Source organism: Barbus barbus (genome assembly GCF_936440315.1).
Source record: "Barbus barbus genome assembly, chromosome: 10".
NCBI classification, from domain to species: domain Eukaryota; kingdom Metazoa; phylum Chordata; class Actinopteri; order Cypriniformes; family Cyprinidae; genus Barbus; species Barbus barbus.
In genome coordinates, this window is record NC_136738.1 from 7,014,248 (window position 1) to 7,028,610 (window position 14,363).

At 35.6% G+C, this 14,363-nt stretch overlaps 4 protein-coding genes across 5 annotated transcripts in view; 1 reads left to right on the top strand and 3 right to left on the bottom strand.

Moving 5' to 3' along the window:
• The window catches only part of dip2a (disco-interacting protein 2 homolog A), a 123,877-nt gene extending 121,525 nt beyond the window's left edge, over positions 1-2,352 (bottom strand). The window contains exon 1 of the mRNA XM_079427509.1: positions 1,824-2,352. Coding sequence (XP_079283635.1) covers positions 1,824-1,947 — 124 coding nt within the window. The 5' untranslated portion in view covers positions 1,948-2,352. The remainder of the gene's footprint in view (positions 1-1,823) is intronic.
• A 475-nt stretch (positions 2,353-2,827) lies between these two features.
• LOC306875712 (CASP8 and FADD-like apoptosis regulator) lies at positions 2,828-8,758 on the bottom strand. Of its 2 annotated transcripts, XM_079426416.1 has the most exons (10): positions 8,656-8,758; positions 7,793-8,092; positions 7,598-7,703; positions 7,365-7,500; positions 6,830-6,891; positions 6,681-6,732; positions 6,114-6,166; positions 5,571-5,649; positions 4,326-4,842; positions 2,828-3,624 (listed from the first exon to the last, which is right to left on the bottom strand). In XM_079426416.1, exons 1-10 carry the CDS (start codon positions 8,688-8,690, stop codon positions 3,495-3,497), a joined length of 1,470 nt encoding a protein of 489 aa, XP_079282542.1. In that variant the 5' UTR covers positions 8,691-8,758; the 3' UTR covers positions 2,828-3,494. The 2 variants fall into 2 exon arrangements, with proteins under 2 accessions (XP_079282542.1, XP_079282543.1); XM_079426417.1 differs by lacking the exon at positions 8,656-8,758 and having other exon boundaries at positions 7,793-8,510.
• A 1,224-nt stretch (positions 8,759-9,982) lies between these two features.
• Positions 9,983-12,183, bottom strand: LOC306875966 (NADH dehydrogenase [ubiquinone] 1 beta subcomplex subunit 3-like). Its single transcript, XM_079426801.1, has 3 exons — positions 12,136-12,183; positions 11,483-11,617; positions 9,983-10,303 (listed from the first exon to the last, which is right to left on the bottom strand). Exons 2-3 carry the CDS (start codon positions 11,608-11,610, stop codon positions 10,153-10,155), a joined length of 279 nt encoding a protein of 92 aa, XP_079282927.1. The 5' UTR covers positions 11,611-11,617; positions 12,136-12,183; the 3' UTR covers positions 9,983-10,152.
• A 233-nt stretch (positions 12,184-12,416) lies between these two features.
• LOC306876270 (endoribonuclease YbeY-like) lies at positions 12,417-13,017 on the top strand (the record flags this gene model as incomplete). The annotated part of the gene is made up of 3 exons (XM_079427298.1): positions 12,417-12,450; positions 12,590-12,732; positions 12,943-13,017. 3 exons carry the CDS (start codon positions 12,417-12,419, stop codon positions 13,015-13,017), a joined length of 252 nt encoding a protein of 83 aa, XP_079283424.1.
• Between the last annotated feature and the right edge of the window lie 1,346 nt (positions 13,018-14,363).

Here is a 14,363-nt window from a genome sequence, read left to right on the forward strand (position 1 = left end):
AAATGAAATATGGGTCAGAACTTGAGCACTGCATAGATTTTTGCCAGTTAACTGGTTAATGCTTTGTTCGTGTCTAAACTACCATTCAAAAGTTTGAGGTTGGTAAGATTTTTCTAATAATTTTGAAAGAAGTCTCTTATGCTCACCAATGCTGCATTTATTTACAATGAAAACAGTAATATTGTGAAATGTTATTACAATTTAAAAAAAGTATAAAAATGTAATTTCTTCATGTGATGCAAAGCTGAATTTTCAGCATCATCACTCCAGTCTTCAGTGTCACATGATCCTTCAGAAATCATTCTAATATGCTGATTTGCTAAATTTTTAATGGAATGTAATCAATTTAATGAAAACTGTAACACTTTTTTCAGGATTTTTTTTTTTTTTTTTAATGAATAGCATTTTTTGTATAAGAGCAAGTCTTTACTGTCACGTTTGAAGAATTTAGTGCAGCCTTACTGAATAAAACCCTTAATTTATAAAAAAAATAATTATAAAATCTTTGCTGACCCCAAAACGCTATTCCCACAATTATTCACAAGAACAAACTCAGGTCGACTGAAAGCTTTGGCTGTTCTGCTACCATTCTCCAATAATACTCCACAAAGACATCATTACTCAGCAGAACTAATCATTACAATGAATGACTCTGAATTAATATACATAAACAATCTCTATAAAAAAAAGCAAAGCAGGTTTAAACAGAGGTTTAATAGCATGTGGATGAGTACTGCCCATAATTGTTTCTGACAATATGATAATTTAAAAAACAGCCCTGTAATTGTGAATTTCATTAAAATAACAGTCATCAAATCATAGACTAATTTGCACATTCCCCTCCCTCATAGATATGCTGGAAGATCTACAGCACACGGTTGGTCTAATTAGCTCAGTTTGAACTCTTCCTGCTGTGCATTTTCACAGAAGACATGCTCCAGTTTAAAAGGTTCCACTACCATTGCAGTTCAACACATCTGTTATTATATCATGGCTTTATCTCTAACAGTTAAAAATCAGATTTTTTTCCTTTTTTTATAACTCAAAAAAAAAAAAAGCTCTCGTGGTTTTTTTTTTACAAAAAGTAACAGGAATGGATCAGGATGAGATATGGTAGAGACAATGAATTGGTAAAAATTCTTAATAGGCTACGTGAGGACCTACAGGTTTAATCAATATTCCTATCAGCAAATGACCTGCTTAGGGAAGATTTGCAGCATGGACATGACATACAAAGCATGCTGTTGTTCTTGTGTGCAATTTCCATAGCCAGATAACACAGTGTGGATACTGAGCAGTTGGATTGGAACAAACCAGATGTCCTGCATACAGTTTTCTTCAACCTGAAAATCACAATTGTATGAATCTAAAAGTCTTGTATTTATTCCAGCACCTTTAAACACTCACAACATTACCAATAGGATGATTCTCAAATTGTCTCTGTTGTTTGCCAAAAGTAGCTAACAGCAGTGTATTTGGATTACACCAACATATGATTATTAGTTGTCCGATATATTGCATTGCTTTTATTGTGGCTGAATACTCTTCCTGATCTGAAGCACTGCTGACACAGCACGGAACCTGCATTACACCTATCATCATCTTCATCACCGCTATTATAGGTAGGCTACAGAAGGGTTGCAGTAAAAACATACCGATGACAGGTCAGATATTTCAGAGCGCATATGGAGAGGTGTGTATTTAAGGGTATGTCAACAGCCCGCGTCCATAATAATGCATGAACCCTATTCATAGGAAATCTGATAGAAGCCTGATCTCTAAAAACCGGTATGTGGCTTGGAGATGGGAAACCAGCGACTCACCCTCGGAGAGCTCCAGCTCGAGCTCCGCCAGCTTCTCGCGCACCTCCGCCGGGAGAGTCATCGCGATCGCCGGCGACGGGTCCAGCATCATCATCAGTAATCCGGTGGAACTGCGCTCTGCCATAATGATCCAGCTGGGTCAGACAGCTCCAGGTCCTCACCGGCCAGAGGGCTTGTTGTGGCTCAGATCAGCTGCTGGAAAGAGAGGGGCGGAGGGTGCTGGGTGCTGGTCGCTTATCGCATGCAGATGTGAGAAGTATCGGGTCGGTTGCATATAGGCTGATGTTTGCTTACAGCCCAAACGCTTGGACCGCAGATAAAATGTTCAAATGTAAGATCCACGCCCTTCTTCAAGCCGGATTTAGCGCTGGATGGTCGTGCATGACTGAAGAATTCGTCGTAAAACAAAGGGAAACTCGCCCAACTCTCTTCAGCGCGCCACCATCGCCATTGCAGCAGAGCAGCTGGGAACAGCGCGAGAACAGATCCAGCGCGTCAGTGTCTCACCGTCACACACACACACACACACACACTTCGGTGACATGCACTGGCAGTGCACTTGCTGTACTAACATTAAATCGTCCGTTTCTCTGTATAATAAAGTATTTAGCCGTTTGTGCGTGTTTATTGAAGTAAATCTCTTTCAGATTTTAAGATTTCTATCCGGCAAATAATGCATAGCTATTTATAACATGGGTCAAATGTTAATAAACATGCACGGTGACACTTGAAGCTAAATGTAAACAGTTTAATATAGTGAAATACCGCTACGCCCTTAAAAGTAACAGGGTGTATAGGGTTGACAGTAACAGGATGAGTAGTTTAGTTCATTTAGTCATAACTTTGTGCTCAAGGTCACGACACATGGGTTTTAGAAAGAACAAGCTGATAATACAAATACCAGCTTTTCAATAATCAGCTCCTGCTAAAAAAGGTAACAGGGTTGAATGTCAAATTTAAAACAATACTTGGCTTTGAGGAGTTTTCATCTTGATGTCTTTTTTAATGAAATTAATGTAAGTTATGACAGTAACAGGGTTGACTTATTTTTGTTTCTTTTAAAATGCACATCTTTGCTAGTAGCTACTGCAAGAAGTTGGAAACATAAAAAAAGACAAAGTTCCAGGATTTTTGTTATAATACTTTGGTAAAGTTAGGTAGTTACTCATTGTTGAGTCATTGTTTACACGTTCAAGTGATATACAAGTTGCACCAATTTCAATGAATGACAAAAATAAACACACATTACAAGAAACATGCATATAAGATTTAATGATAAATAGAATAGAATAATAAACAGTTAACACTTGCATCTAAACAGATGATATCAGTATTCAAAAAGTTTATTGTTTGTTCAAACTTTCTTTTACCAGTTTATTCAGTTAAATTAAATGATTGGTTTTATTAAGGGAAATCAGTTCAGATGTTTTAAAAGCAATGAAAATGTTAAAACAAGTTTAACACGTGGTAGTGAAGTTCACTGCCAACACTGGACAACACTGCCAACATGTGGACAATATAGGAAACTACAATAACAAAAGCTGAGATTTTTTTACTGAACCATTGCAAATCATAATTGATACAATTCATATAGACATCATTATGATGATCATCTACTCAAACATCAAATAATCATCTACCTTTACTTAAATGTAAGGGTTCATGACAGAATCAAGACAAATAGACTGTCTTCCTGAGCGTGTGTCTAAGATTTAAAAAGTAAGAGGATTCTGGAGATTTGTGATTGTGTTCATATACTGCACGATTCACCGCCATGTGCAAGTCTACCAAATGAGTCCTCCTGAAAAGAATAAAAATACAATTAGTAAAACTTACATAACGCTTAATAGAGATAATAATAATAAAAAAAAAAAAAAAAAAACAATCCCTAGGTCAATCAATCCCAAAACAGCTAATAGAGATTTAGAAATTTATGTTGGATACTATGTGATACCAGTAAAAAGTATGTAACAATGTTATTATTATTCAGTTAATATTGTGAAATATTATTACAATTTAAAATAACTCTTTTCTATTTGAATATACTGTAAAATGTAATTTATTCCTGTGATGCAAAGCTGAATTTTCAGCATCATTACTCCAGTCTTCAGTGTCACATGATTCTTCAGAAATCATTCTAATATACTGATTTACTGCTCAAGAAACATGTCTGATTATTATCAATGTTGAAACAGCTTAATATTTTTGTGGAAACTGTGATACATTTTTTTCAGGCTTTCTTTGATGAAATAAAAGTTCAAAAGAACAGCATTTATTTCAAACAAAAACTGTCTGTAACACTGAAAATAATAAATGTTTCTTCAGCAGCAAATCAGCATATCAGACTGATTTCTGAAGGATCATGTGAAACTGAAGACTGGAGTGATGATGTTGAAAATTCAGCTTTGCATCACAGCAATAAATTACATTTTAAAATATGTATTTTTGATCAAATAAATAGTGTCTCGGTGAGCATGAGAAAAAAATCGTAATCATTCCAACCTTTTCTGACCCTCAGTTAAGGAGGATCTCAAGGCTTTCAGGTACACAGACTGATGGTTTGGAACCTCCAGCTGTTTTCCTCGAGTCCAGCAGTGACTCCAGAAGATGTCCGCATCCACTGGGACAGTCCTCTTGCAGCATAAAAGCACAGGCCCGTCTGTCTCCAGCTCTCCATCCTCGTCATCTTCACACCCCATACACCCAGCACACCTCTGAGGCTCGGACACATCATAGCTCTGGATAAAGAAGAGTTTAGGCTTGCCTGCCAGGCCCGGGCAAGAGTCTGAGGTGAAGAGGCTTCTGACAGTGTCCAGGTTCAGTCCTGGACCGTGAGAGTCGGTGGCCAGCAGATCCGAAGAGCGGCTTCGGCTGATAATGCAGCAGACAAAAGCAGACGCTCTATAGTGACCCTGCTGATGAGCCACTTCCCTCAGAGTGGACTGCACGTCTCTCACACTCAGCAGCTTGTGTGTGATCACATGGAAGTGTAAGGCCTTAAATGTTTGCTCCAGTTCATCTGTAAGGAAAAGAGAAGCCATTACTAGAGGGTAACTAAATGGTGCTATTAGTACTAATCACCAAACAGACATTTACATTCAATTGACTTTTTCAACTTCAAACTCAATTTAAAAACACATTAAAAACTCTGTGACTGATTAACTACATCAGAGAATCATTCCTATTATTTATTTACAGTACAATTCAATACTTTGGGGTTGTTGTGGTTGATTTTTAATATAAATTAATACTTTTATTCAGCAAGGATGCATTAATTTGATCAAAAGCAACAGTAAAGACTTTAACATTGTTACATAAGATTTCTATTTCAAGTAAATGCTGTTCTTTTGAAATTTCTATTTATGACAGAATCCTAAAAGTGTGGTTTCTACAAAAAATAAATTAAGCAACAACTGTTTTCAACACTGATAATAATCAGAAATGTTTCTTGAGCAGCAAATCAGTATATTAGAGTGATTTCTGAAGGATCATGTGACACTAAAGACTGAAAATTCAGCTTTGATCGCAGGAATAAATCACATTTTATAAATATAATCAAACTGAAAACAGGTATGTTAAACTGTAATAATATTTCAAAATATTACTGTTTTTACTCTATTTTTGATCAAATACCAATAAGCAATGTTTTGGTGAACATAAGAATCTTCTTTTTAAAAACATTAAAATCTTACCGAACCCAAACTTATGAAAGATACTATAAACTACATCAGATCAGTGATTTCTCACCTCCTTCAGTGCCGACACAGTCTATGATTAAACACACTCCTCTGGGATCACTCTGCATACTGTACACTTCCTCCTGCTTCTGGAGATCAAAGAGGTCGAATCAACACGTCAGTTTGACACACTGATCTATTACAGGTCATTGGTTTGTCAACATTTATCACATGATAATCTTCCACAGTGGCATTTTCACCCACAATAACAGTTTCACTTATATTTAGAGTCTACACCCGTAAAGTGTTACTATAAATAATATTTTTTGCTTGCCTTGAAACATTTAAAATGTTTAAAGTGCTTGGAATCAACAAAATATTACCCTAGATGCAAAACTGGAATTTTGGCCAAATGGTCAAAGAAAGAAAATAAACTTTTTGTTTTAATAAAATCCTAGTTTCATAGTGAACCAGCTGAGCATCAGTGCTCCTTGAACTGAATCTAATATACAGTACATATTTAAAGCATATCATTTCAAACATATGACAATTAATGATATGCATTTCATTAAAAAAATATGTACTTATTAAAAATGTACTTATTTATATTTACCTGAAAATAAAAGCTAGTTCCAAGTAGTTCCTTCTTCACTGCAGTCGGTTTATCTGAAAAAATAATAATAATTAATAAAAAGAAAAGAAATAAAATACCATAGACATAATTACACAGAACATACTGCACTCTACCAGTCAAATATTAGGCACACCTGACTAAATATGCATATTTAGGATATTTTACAGTTACAGAGTCGCAAATATTAAGAAACCTGAGTTAATTGTAAGTGCATAAAAACCTGTTAGAACAACAGAATTCCCCTAAAGTTTCTTTTTACAACTAGTCAAACACAAAAACACCTTCTGAACAAAGGAATTAAAAAAAAAATCTGACATATTAATGGCTTTTTTTGGTTCTCAGCATACATGCCAGACTCTGTAGTTCATCTTCATAGATTGACAAAACAAAGTAGTGTTTTAAGAACAATTAATAGGACAATTATTGGTAAAACTTTATGAAAATCTGAATGCATCGGGTTTCTTTGAACTTTTCTCAAAACTTTTTTGTCCAAACTTTTGACTGGTAGAGTATTTCCTCATTCTGTCTGTTTTTGAATGAACTCACCACAGAATTTAAAAACTGGCCTGACATTAGAGGAAGCTGCTGAGCTATTCGGCTGTGAATGACACAAACACTCAAAGTTAAGTAACGATTATTGAAATGTGAAATATTTTAAGTGCTATATTAGACAAAGCAACCAAATTAAACCTCACCAGTTGCATTCTGCAGAACTTCAGTCTGTCTGGAGGTGAAAGTCCTTGTTTGGTCACCAGCGCTGCAAAAGCAGGTTTCAGTTATTTAAAAAGGAAACCTATAAAAGCAACTGATACGGTTTCCAGTTAAAAACCACAAGTCCATTTCCTAGTAGTGATGACGCAAAAGAAATTACTAAACATAAGAGGAAGTAGAAAAGATGAACTGAATCTGAGTCACATGTGATTTTGCATCATCCTAAAAATGGAAGTGATACAACTGACTCAGAAAAAGATACAAATCTGGGGTAGTACCTTTTCAAAGGGTACTAATATGTACCTTTAAATGACCATAAAGCACTCTTTAGGGGTAAATATAATTCAAAGGCTAAATCCCAGTGACAGTTTTTGTTACTTCTTTTTCTGAGATTGTATCATGTTAGTGACATACTGTAGCCTAAACCACTCTGAATGAGACAACAGGCCTAATACTTAGTGTATTATATGGTTGCATCAACAAAAACATTAATAACAACATAAAGCTGGTAATTCTTACCTGTCTGCTGGTAGTGACTGATCTTTTTAGCTAGATCGGCCCTATGGATGGACCTCAGGCAGTGTTCAATGAAGTCCATCTTCTCACTGGAGAGTTGGTCGAGTTTCTCTAACTCTACTGCAATGTCTAAAAAACTCTGCAAGTATATGTTAAAAAATAAAAAGTCATTTCAGTTCCAGACATGAAACATTTCAGTTCTACACATGAAGAACTGAGCTTTCAGTACATCATACCTGGACATTTTCCAGTTTGTGTTTTGGTAAAGTGCCTTGGAGTAAGAAAGTCAATGACTTCAGGTCTTCTGTGTCCATGTCCTCACTAACATCAGCCATCAGCACTCTAAAAACACAACGTCCAGATTAAAACCTTCTCTTGAACCCCATCCTGTGCACAAATGGAGATTCACAGAGGGAGCTAGAGAGCGTTACCTGTATTCTGATACAGAATGGCCATTTTTTAGCAGTCCCTCAACTGTGCTCTTGTTGGTGCTCAGCACTTCTCTCAGCAGATCATAGCGTTTTATTTTCAGAATGAGCTCTGTGAGAAACATGTAATCCATCCTCATTTGGCACAGCACAGATTGTAGCATGCCTCTGGGATCTGTAGAGAACTTGTCCATATCAAGAGCGCCACACAGGTAAGAGATCCGCTTGCATTCATCTGTGCTGAGCTCATCAGTGATCTGACTGATAGTGTGGTGTAGGCCAGACATTATGCTCCAAAATGATCTGATAAAGACAAAAACTGCCATTATGAAAGGAAGAATCACTCTTAATCGTTTGATTAATTTACAAAAGTTGGGTATCATTTCTTGTATTGTATTATGTGCAGATGGTGAGACAGGTCATTCATCCAAGACTTACTTTCACAATGAAATAGCATTACAGCAGGATGTGACTCAGTATGGTTAAATGACGTTTATATGTATCTTCAAATGACATCTTCATATAGGGCCAATAATAATTACACATCAAGCGTTTCTGCCAAATAGCACTATATATCGTATTAAATAAATATCGCATCTTCTGGTTAAGATTATTTAAGACTTTCTATCATCATTTATTTTTGATGACAGTTTTACTAGGCTATACTTCAGTCGCATTTATAGAGTAAAAAGTACAGTTAGAAATGATATGACTATATATGGTTGTGATTCTGAAACTATGATTAGCTACAGAGCGGTAACGTTTTGTGAGCACGCTACAAAAAAAACTGCTACGTGTTGTATGTAGAGATAAAGTCAATAACTTAAAATATTCTCGAATTAAAAAGACAAAACTGTAAACCTTACCTCAAGAGAGCTGTTCTTCTGAATGAATGAAGCATCTGCTCTAGAATATATTATAGCGGTAAAAGAGGGATTCCATGACGGTGACGCAATTTGCTCGAAATGGAAAGAGGAAGTGGGCGGGGAAATTTAAGTATAAATTTAGTGGTAATGTAACAAGTATAGTAATATAAATAAATTACTTTACCCAATACTCTACTAAGTTTTCTACAACTATTGGGTATATTATACTACAATACACTAAAATAAAATAAATCCAACATAATCCAACAGTATGCTGTAGCATTCATTAACAAAGTGTTGTAAATACTATACAGTATAATACACTTTACTATAGTATGGTTCAAAAACACAAGTATTTTTTAGAATTTAAAATAATCTGACAGTTGTACATTAAGTTTGCAATTGTAATACACTTGCATTGTTTCCAGTATCCTTAAAGGTTATGTTTGATGACATTTAAAGATGTAGTCTGAACCAACTGCTCTTGATCATGCTCTTATATAAAAGGGTTGTATGACGTTTTTCACTATAGAACAAATACTATAATTAGCCTTTAACAAGCTAAACATCTTATCACATAAAACTACAGCTAAAAACTTATTAGATATGAAAAACTGCAAAATTATGTACATTAATATAGTGAAGGGGTGCCCAAACTCGGTCCTGGAGGGCCGGTGTCCTGCAGTTTGGCTCCAACCCCAATTAAACACACCTGAACCAGCTAATCAAGCTTTTACTAGGCATACTTGAAACTTCCCAGCAGGTGTATTGGAGCTCTGCAGGACACCAGCTCTCCAGGACTGAGTTTGGGTACCCCTGATATAGTGTTTAATAATTAAACTCCTTTTGCTAATCATCTAACTTTACTGTCTGTTCCTCTGCTGGCAGCTATTTCTGTTTAGCTGGAAGAGAAGTCAACAGATTAAAAGATGACTTAAATGATTCATGATCTGTGGTTATATAGCATTTTAAACATTTCCCCATTAAATTAAATATTAATCTTCCAATCTAAGTGCCAGCATCTGTGCAATGCCACAGCCAATTCTTTTGAGTCGTACCTCAGTGTGTACAACAAAGCAAAAAGACATAGATATACATTGTAAGCACACAACAGTGCATTATTGAGGAAGTTAATGACGTTACATTCAGAACATTATCTTAGATTTGCATTCATGTTAACCTCTTCATATTCAGGAAATGTAACATGCAAATAACTGGCATTTATAAAAGAATACCATTTTACTCAGTAATTTCAAGTTAAATTAAATTCAAGGTTTGACTGCAATATCCAATGAACATACAACAAACATACTCAGCCCAATTCAATTAATTTATATTTATTTTACATACTGGTCATGAGAACCATAACGATGAATGAACACAGGTATTAGGAAGCCTTTCATGGGCTAATGTCTTCATGGATAGACAACAGGCTTAAAACCTGCAGCAAACACCGAGTCCAGCAGCGACTGGCTCAGCTGAGTTTAAGTCACACTATTAGTGCTCTGACTTCTTTGGAGGGAAGAAAGCATACTCCACTGCCAGTGCCACTGCAAACGCTGCAAATCCTGTTTTAAATCCACGGAGGAGAACATCTCGGAAGGTAACTGGGATGCCAAAGCTGCCCGTATATCTCCACGCCTCATTCCTGCAAAAAAAGGTTGTCATCTTTTAGTCCTTAATTTTATTAATTTCATAATGTCCTGTTTTATAAGTCAAATGTACAGAAAAGTTTTAGATATTAAACATTTGTATCTACATTTTATAAAATATTTGGCTGAATGCACTGAAACGATGGCCTGGAAGTCACATTAAGGCTAATGATACACAGGGTAAATTGAGCAATTTTGCCAGGCAACTTTTTTTGAGCAATATTTCTTGGGCAACTTTCCATTGAGAATGGGTAACAAATTTCAACCTAAACTAAAATTAAGTACTAATAATTTGTTTCAGTTTAGTTCATTTAACTTCAAATTTATTAAGTGAAAATGTACTCGCTCACTGGCCATCCAAGATGTAGATGAGTTTGTTTCTTCGTATGAACAGATGTGGAGAAATTTAGCATTACATCACTTGCTCACCAATGGATCCTTTGCAGTGAATGGGTGCCGTCAGAATGAGAGTCCAAACAGCAGATTAAAACAATACAATAATCCACAAGTAATCCATACGACTCCAATCCATCAATTAATGTCTTGTGAAGTAAAAAGGTGCACGTTTGAAAGAAAAAAAATCAATTTACTGTTGCTTATGGCTAAAATACTTCTATCCATAATATTGCTTTCTCCATTCAAAAAGGTTCTTGTCTGATCAAGCAATGTCAAAAACAGTTCTAATCAAATATGCCAGTTAAAGACAACAAAGGATGGACTTCTTCACTGAATTATTGACAGATGGATGAATTTGTTTCTTACAAACAAGTTCTTGGAGCTTTTCACGTGATGTTAATTGAATGACCTGAGTCATGTGAATTATTGTGATGTTTTTATCAGCTGTCTTGACTCTCATTCTGACGGCACCCATTCCCCGCAGAGGATCCATTGTAGAGAAAGTGATGGGATGCTATTCCTCCAAATCTGTTCTGATGAAAAAACAAATTTATCTACATCTTGGATGGCCCAAAAGAGGGGTACGTTTTCAGCTAATTGTCATTCTTGGGTGATCTATTCCTTTAACTCATTTATATAATTCTTATCACAGTACACAGGGGTGGATTGGAATTTTATAGTCCATTATATATTCAGATACAGTACTAATGTCATGTGCATGCTATAGAGACTCCAGGCAAACAATGTAAGAGCAAATATCTGAAACAGTATGATCTTACCGAACCCAGGGGTCCCTCAGTCCTCTTCGAGCGAGCCTCTGCTGGGTTGCTTCCAGCGGCGTTCCTTCCCATTTCCACGCTTTGTAGTCTGGCATGGACAACTTGCCATGTCCATGATCCCCACCCATGACTGCTGTTGAAGAAATCTCATAATTATTCATGCAACATGCGCAGAATTAAGTAACTATCTCTTTCACTGTCTCTTTCAAAAAAGTGTCTCTTTCACTGTCTCAAGTTAAAGTCACTCGACGAGTTGAATCACTCTCATAATAAAAGAGCTTAAGAACGAGTCGATTCAAAAGAGAGAAACACCCAAAAACGTGTGGATAAAAAGCAGGCTAAAGCTTGAGTATAAGGCCAGTTAAATGCATATTGTGATATTACAACGGATCAGTTTAGTTGTACTTCAATGGTTTCGTTTCATGAATCAACAGTTAGCTGTTTAGTCGTGTTAAACAATAACCGAATAAAAAATAAACAATGAAGTGTTCAGATACACAGAAACAACACAAGCGAACCAGCTTCTGACAACTAAACTGCACCGACTCTGGTGCCGTAGCTAATAAATCCTGTCTCCAGTTTAAACTAACGTTAAATTACACGAAAATCAATGCAAACATTTTGTTAATGTGTTAAATTGCAGCATAATTACCTTTTTTATAGCAAAGTGACCTCCAACATGAACGCGCGATCAAAACAGGAAGTTCGGTTAACGTACTACTTCCTGTGAAGAGCTAACTACGCATTCGAAATAAATACAAAATTATATTAAACAGGTATACATGTTGTAAAAAGGCATATTAAAATGTTATTACAATAATCTGTTGATCAATCCTTCAGAAAAGATGTAAATATTCAACGTTTTTTATAACACAATGACTTTTATTTTGACATATTTTCCAACTTCCTTTCCACATGTGTGAACTATTGGCGCATGCGCACTTTCAGTTTCCAACTCAACGGACAGAGCAAACTCGGGATCATGGCAATGTTATTGAAATGATCGTTATATTGTTATATGTTCACAGAAATTTTATTTGTCCTTTCAGAGTTGTTTGTCCTTTCCGTAGGCTGCAAAGTAAATACGTTTACACATTTCTATTTGAGACGGTCACCTGAGACACATCTTTGGGGTCCAGAGGTTTGACATGGGCATCATATGTGTGGACAACCGCAAGATTCAACGCATCAACCACATCTACAGGAAAAAGAACCAGCCCACAGATGTGCTGTCTTTCCCCTTCTATGAGGTACAACCGCTGTCAAGTTACATTTTTTTGGCTATATACTTTTTTCCCTCATTGACAGGAGGGGGTACGTGGCCTAAAATATGTTATTGTATATAAACATTGGCCATTGACAGGTGGCTAGAGCATGTCCGTTTTTGGTGGCAGTTGAAATAAGACCCATGTCTGAGCAATTAAAGGAAATAATGGCTGAAGTTTGTTTCATGTCCCAAGGATCTGAAGCCAGGCAAAATCCCATGTGCCCTCCACAGAGATGAGTATAATTTAGGCGACATCGCAACAGTGTAAAGAGATGGATTTTTGTGGCGATGCGCAGGTGGTCAGTAGAAGAGGAGTGGAATGAGGGGACATATTTTATCCCGAATAAATTTTACTGAGAGTATTGGCTGTAGCTTGTCACACTAGTGACTGAAAAATATATAAACTGCTTGTGGGAACAAAACCAAAACAGAAAACTATGAAAAGTTTCACCAAGTGAACATCCAGACTTAAATTGTTATAATTCATGAACGCTTTGTAATACAGATCTAAGGTTGGTCTCTTTTCAGTAGATTGCAGATGCAAATATTTTTAATCCATAACTGTTTTAAATTTAAAGCCATATGTCTAGTAGGTTGTCTTCCAAATTTGAAGCTGATATAAAAAAAATCCTATTAAATTAAGCATTATACCAACAATAGCCACTGGGTGGCACCCAAATTCCATTTTTTTTATGCAAATTTATCAATATGACAAAATACCACCAAATATGGAATCTTGAGACTCAGACTTTTCCAATATGTATTTGGTCAAGATACAAAATATTTTGATTGTAAAATACCATAATACATTTTGTAATATCACTTGACACCACGCACTAAGGGGGAGGACAGCTAAAAGAAGTACCATTACATGGTAACACGTCTGATTTCAAAATAGTTTTCACAGGATTAGTTTTGATATTTTAAGTGATGATATCTATGATTTATAAATATCTAATTTATGATGATTACATATGAAATGGCATTAAATAGGCCTACTATGGAATTTTACATTTATGAAAATTAGCTATTATTGTTGACTATTGTCCTAATTTTTATTTACTGTGTGCACCTGTTACCCAAAAGCCATTTTAAAAAAATAATCTAATGTAATTTTGGTATGATTATAATATGGTATGATAATAATATGGTATGATAATTTGCAAAAATATCCTAACTAAAAGGTGCAGTCCATAACTTTTTTTGGTTAAAAATTATCCAAAAATCAATATTTGAGCAAGTACATAACCAACCAGTGTTCAAAACTATCGCCTTCAGCCCAATTCACAATGGTTGGCTTATAATGTTTTCTAATTTGAGTGGTACGGGTAGGTTTTCATGGGAAGTTCAAGCTTGGCACTGCGTCATTACGTCACATCTGTAAACAAAGAAGTTGTCCTGGCTACTTTTGGGTTAAAATCATTTCTTAATATGAAATTCTAATGGCATGACAATTGGATTAGACTGTACACAAATTGAAATCTACATGCTAACACACTATATTCGTCACACAATGCTATTGTTGTTAACAATTTGAGAAAAGTATAACAATAATAATAATTTTGAATTAGATTAATTCACTATTGGTAGCACGGTGTAGTTGAACTTTGACTC

Coding starts and splice junctions, on each gene's coding strand:
- LOC306875712 (XM_079426417.1), bottom strand. CDS start 8,172: ATGATACCCAACTTTTGTAAATTAATCAAACGATTAAGAGTGATTCTT. Junction 4,843..5,570: donor CTGTGTCGGCACTGAAGGAG/GTGAGAAATCAC, acceptor TTTTCCTTACAG/ATGAACTGGAGCAAACATTT. Junction 3,625..4,325: donor TTAACTGAGGGTCAGAAAAG/GTTGGAATGATT, acceptor TATTCTTTTCAG/GAGGACTCATTTGGTAGACT.
- LOC306875966 (XM_079426801.1), bottom strand. CDS start 11,610: ATGGGTGGGGATCATGGACATGGCAAGTTGTCCATGCCAGACTACAAA. Junction 10,304..11,482: donor CTGAGGGACCCCTGGGTTCG/GTAAGATCATAC, acceptor CTTTTTTTGCAG/GAATGAGGCGTGGAGATATA.